A 4,929-nucleotide genomic window follows, 5' to 3' on the forward strand; every position below is an offset into this window, starting at 1 on the left:
CAGCCTTGTGCAGACCCTTGTCTGTTTCAGGAGCCAAGCTGTCTGGGCCCAGTAACAAACCTGCTGACCAAAGTCAATAGAAACCTTATGATCTATTTCAACATCTTAACACCCATTCCTTCACCCATCAAATGATTTGTAAAGACATTAGCACACATCTTTCCTCTCAGACTGAGGTTTCCTGTGCTGCTGACAGTCTTTTAAACCCAGCCCTTAGCCTGATCTCTCTGCTGTTGTAGTTCCATGGACAGAGGTTGTTGTCTCTTCCCCCTTCCATGGGCAGGCTGGTGTTCAGCCATCTCCAGGACAGCAGAGCCCCACCCCTCTGCACTGCGCCCTGGGAAGCCAAAAACCACCACTCCAAACCTCCCCCTCCCCCCTTCCTCCTTCTTCCCAGGCACTTGGCCCTGGCAGTGGGGTTTGTTGCTGGTTGTCACAGGAAAAAGGTGACACTGTGGGGTCACATGGAACCAAGGGTTCATTGTGACACAGCAGGGCCTTGTGAAGCCAAAAACCATTGAGATACTGCAGATACAAGGAGAATATTGTGACACTAAAGAAACTCATGGAACCAAGGGTCCATTGTGACATTGTGGGGCCTCATGAAACCTACAGGGCATTGTGACACTGCACGGCCTTGTGGAACCAAGGAGACACTGTGGTGACACTGTGGGACCATATGGAACCAAGGATTCCTTTTTGATAATGAGGAACTTCATGGAACCAAGGGTCCATTGTGAGACTTTGAAACTACAGAGATTATTTTTAGAGTACTGAATGTCAAGGAACCAAAAGTACACCTGACAGATTAAAGTCTCATGGGACCAAAAGAGCATTGTGACACTGTAAGGCCCCAAAGAACCAAATATCCATTGCAAATGTATGGAACCTCATGGAACCAAGAGTCCGTGGTGACACAGCAATGCCTTGTGGAACCAAGGAGTGCAAAGGTCTCAAACATTCCTTGCAGGGTTCTGCCTTGGAGAAGGGGAACCTCCTTGGTGGCACCTTGGGCTTGGCACACACCTGAGAAGTGTGTCTCTTTTCAATGGGGAAACTTAAAAGTTTTGGATTACTTAAAAAACCCAAGAAAACATCTTTTGGCTTGACTGCACTTAGTTATCCAGCAAAGCAGGTCCCAGGGGAATGAGGACAGACAACATGGGGTTGGGGAATGTGAAGCAACACTGTCCCCAGTGGGTCAGACCTCAAGACACAGCTTCTCTGAGCAGGACAGACCTCCTGAGGAGAGACCATGGACTCAATACCAATCACAGAATGCTGCATCACCTCTGCTCTAAAGAGAACAGTAATAAAATATACTCCTTAAAACAGGAATGTGAATTTCTTAGAAGCTCTTTGAAATATTTCTTCATAACAGTATCAGGAAATCTCCCTAATGAAATGCACCAGATCAGAGGGAAATCAAGGCAGGATTTGCTTTGTCAGGACTTGATGGATCCCAGTGAGCCTCGTGGTGCCTTTGGTGCTGAGACATTGAACTTCACACCTGAGAGGAGATTGCACAAACCTTTCCAGGAATCAAAGTCAGAAGAAAAACCCAAAGCATCTCAGAGCATTAATGGGTCCCTCTGAGGTCTGTCCCTAACACAGGCTCCTCATGAAATCCTTTAAGAAGAGAATTAAAGGCCATAATTGCACAAAATTTTTTCAGAGACTCAAAGAAAGGAAAAAGGAAATTACCTTAAAAAGCTGAAGTACCTTGAAGCATTAATGAGCCCCACTGAGTGTTGTGCCTGACAATGGCTCTCAAGAGACTAATTAAAGCAGATAATTGGAGGCCATGATTGCACAAAGCTTTCAGAGAATCCAAGGCAAAAGCAAAACCCAAGTCTTTTGAAAAACCTGCAGTTCCTGGGAGCATGAAGGAGCCCCCCATGGCCATTCTTGGCCAAGTCTCCCCAGGGACTTGTCCCAACAGATCCCTGAGGCCACTGGGGTGTGGAGGGGATGCTGAGGGAAGGATAAGGGGTGACAGTGCCCAGTCTTGCTGGGGCTGTGCCAGTAGGCCCCACGGCTCAGGACAAGGTGTGTCCTCCCAGCCCTTGGTGGCACAGACCCTGCTGTGCCCCAGGGCACCAAGACTTGGCTTCTCTTTGTCCCCACCTGTCATCTCTGCCTTCAGTTCTCTGCTCTGATTGAGGCTTGAGGACATTTTCTCAGTTGTGTCCCTCTGTGGGACCCATTAAACTTGAAGAAACTTTGGAGTTTGATTCTGACTTGGAGTTCTTGAGAGGTTTATCCAGCTCCCTCTCAGGGACTGATGTTTTGGGCTTCAGCACAAACTCCAAGAGAGTCATTAAAAGTCCTCGTGCTGTGTCTGTGCTGCTCAGCTGGGCTGGGCTCCTGGCACAGAGGGCCAGCCTAGCTATTAAGAAAAGCTTCAAAAGCACATTTCTCTTGATGAGCAGCTCTTCTCAGAGCCCAGCAGGGCTGGGGCACTGCCGGCAGCCACCCCAGGCACAGCACAGAGGCACTGAGAGCTTCAATCCGTCAGGGCTGGGAAGATGCTCACAAGTGACTGGGACAGAATCACTCCCAGCCCTGGACACAGGAAGCCTCTGGCTGCAGGACAAGGCAGCTGCAGCTCCTGCAGTGATCTCCTAAAGCTGGAACATCCCAATGCCTACAGACTTTGTGAGTATATTCTCTGATCGTCTCTTGTGTAGGGCAGCCAGGGGTGCCCAGGGCTGTGCTGCAGAGCAGGGTCCTGCAGCCCAGGGTGCTGTTCTGTAGCAGAGACTCTGCTGCCTGCCAGGAACAGCTCTCAGCCAGCCCTGGGAACTGCTCACAGCACTGGGGGACAGGGTCTGGGTGGAAGGAGACAGCTGGTAAGGCTTGGAAGTGTTCTTGTGTGGTGAGAATGCTGCAATGTACAGGACTGCTGCTCCGTGCATGATATTTAATTACAGAACATTTCCAATTAGATTATACAGAAAGCAAAGGAAGTCAGAGGCTGCAAAAATGGAAAAGTCTGCTTTTTTAATCTAGTGTTCTCAGTTGCCTGGATGGGAAATTGCGCTTTGATACTCCTTGCTCACTTCAGGTTGAGAAAATTAAAAAAAACCCCAACAAATTATCTCAAGTCCAAATAGACATGGAAAAGAACAAAATCAGCACAGGGCCCCTTACAGGCAGCATCAGTGTCTCTTTTCCAGCCTCCTCAAAGTTACTGTGGCATTGACATCTAAGCCTGCAGTCGCAAGCCCTGAGCAGTGCCCTGTGCTGGGAGGGGTTTGCAGGGTAGATCTGAGCCCCCAGGGCTGGGCTGGGCTCTGGCAGCACCAGCAGGGCCCAGCCCTGGGCACAGGGAAGCAGCTGCTAGCAGGGACAGCTCCAGGCAGCAGAACCCTTGGCAGGCAGTGGGGGGAAAGGGCCACCAAGCTGGGCTGGGATATTTAAAGTCCTCTCCAAACTGAACAATTCCATGATTGCTTTTCTTACAGATCCCCATTCCAAGACACAGCAAATGTCCAACAGCAGCTCCATCAGCAACTTCCTCCTGCTGCCATTGGCAGACACGCGGCAGCTGCAGCTCCTGCACTTCTGCCTCTTCCTGGGCATCTCCCTGGCTGCCCTACTGGCCAACGGCCTCATCATCAGCGCCGTAGCCTGCGGCCACCACCTGCACACCCCCATGTTCTTCTTCCTGCTCAACCTGGCCCTCAGTGACCTGGGCTGCATCTGCACCACTGTGCCCAAAGCCATGCACAATTCCCTCTGGGACACCAGGAATATCTCCTACTCAGGATGTGTGGCACAGGTGTTTTTCTTTGCCTTTTTCATTGGAGCAGAGTTTTCCCTCCTGACCATCATGTGCTACGACCGCTACGTGTCCATCTGCAAACCCCTGCACTACGGGACCCTCCTGGGCAGCAGAGCTTGTGCCCACATGGCAGCAGCTGCCTGGGCCAGTGGCTTTCTCAATGCTCTGCTGCACACGGCCAATACATTTTCCCTGCCCCTGTGCAAGGGCAATGCATTGGGCCAGTTCTTCTGTGAAATCCCACACATCCTCAAGCTCTCCTGCGCACACTCCCACTTCAGGGAACTTGGGCTTCTTGCTGTTACTGCCTGTCTATCATTTGGTTGTTTTATGTTCATTGTTTTCTCCTATGTGCAGATCTTCAGGGCTGTGCTGAGGATCCCCTCTGAGCAGGGACGGCACAAAGCCTTTTCCACCTGCCTCCCTCACCTGGCTGTGGTCTCACTGTTCCTCAGCACTGGCACATTTTCCTGCCTTAAGCCCCTCTCCATCTCCTCCCCAACTCTAGATCTGGCACTGTCATTTCTGTACTCAGTGGTGCCTTCAGCCCTGAACCCCCTCATCTACAGCCTGAGGAACCAGGAACTAAAGGCTGCAGTGTGGGGACTGATAACTGGATGGGTTCCCCAACAGTAAATTACTTGAAATTTTCTGCAAATTACTTGTAATAAAAGTCATATTGTTCTTGGTATGGTTCTCTGTTTTTTCTTTGTTTTAGTTTCAGTGATGTTCATGAAGCAAGGCCATTGTTTCTGCTCTTTTTCTTTCTTTCCACTGTGTGAATGAGGGCCTGTGCTCTATGTGGCTTTAAATAAAATAAAGAACCTCTGTCAAAGCAAATTGTTTTCCTGACATACACATTTCTTCCCTTGCTGGAGCTGCAGCAGCAATGTCTGTGTGCAGAACTGGGGCAGATCAGTGCTGGCACAGCAGCTGTGCCCAGCAGCAGCAGCACTTTATGTTGCCAGTGCTGCTCCCGTGCCACTGCCCCACTGTCCTCCTGCTCCTCGTGTTGCTGCAGGGCCTGAGTGCTCTCAGAGCCGGGCACAGCCCTGGGGGTGGCAGTGCTGGGGCTGCAGCAGGGACAGGCCATGAGCACTGCTGGGGCAGCGCTGACACCTCAGGGCAGGGCCTGGGGCCTC

At 50.9% G+C, this 4,929-nt stretch overlaps 1 protein-coding gene across 1 annotated transcript; it reads left to right on the forward strand.

Moving 5' to 3' along the window:
* Nucleotides 1–2,597: 2,597 nt before the first annotated feature.
* On the forward strand, nucleotides 2,598–4,423 carry LOC306816795 (olfactory receptor 14I1-like; the record flags this gene model as incomplete). Its single annotated transcript, XM_079333255.1, has 2 exons — nucleotides 2,598–2,658; nucleotides 3,468–4,423. Exon 2 carries the CDS (start codon nucleotides 3,491–3,493, stop codon nucleotides 4,421–4,423), a length of 933 nt encoding a protein of 310 aa, XP_079189381.1. The 5' UTR covers nucleotides 2,598–2,658; nucleotides 3,468–3,490.
* Nucleotides 4,424–4,929: the final 506 nt, after the last annotated feature.

The sequence above is a fragment of the Erithacus rubecula genome (genome assembly GCF_903797595.1).
Source record: "Erithacus rubecula genome assembly, contig: scaffold_88_arrow_ctg1, whole genome shotgun sequence".
Taxonomy (NCBI): Eukaryota; Metazoa; Chordata; class Aves; order Passeriformes; family Muscicapidae; genus Erithacus; species Erithacus rubecula.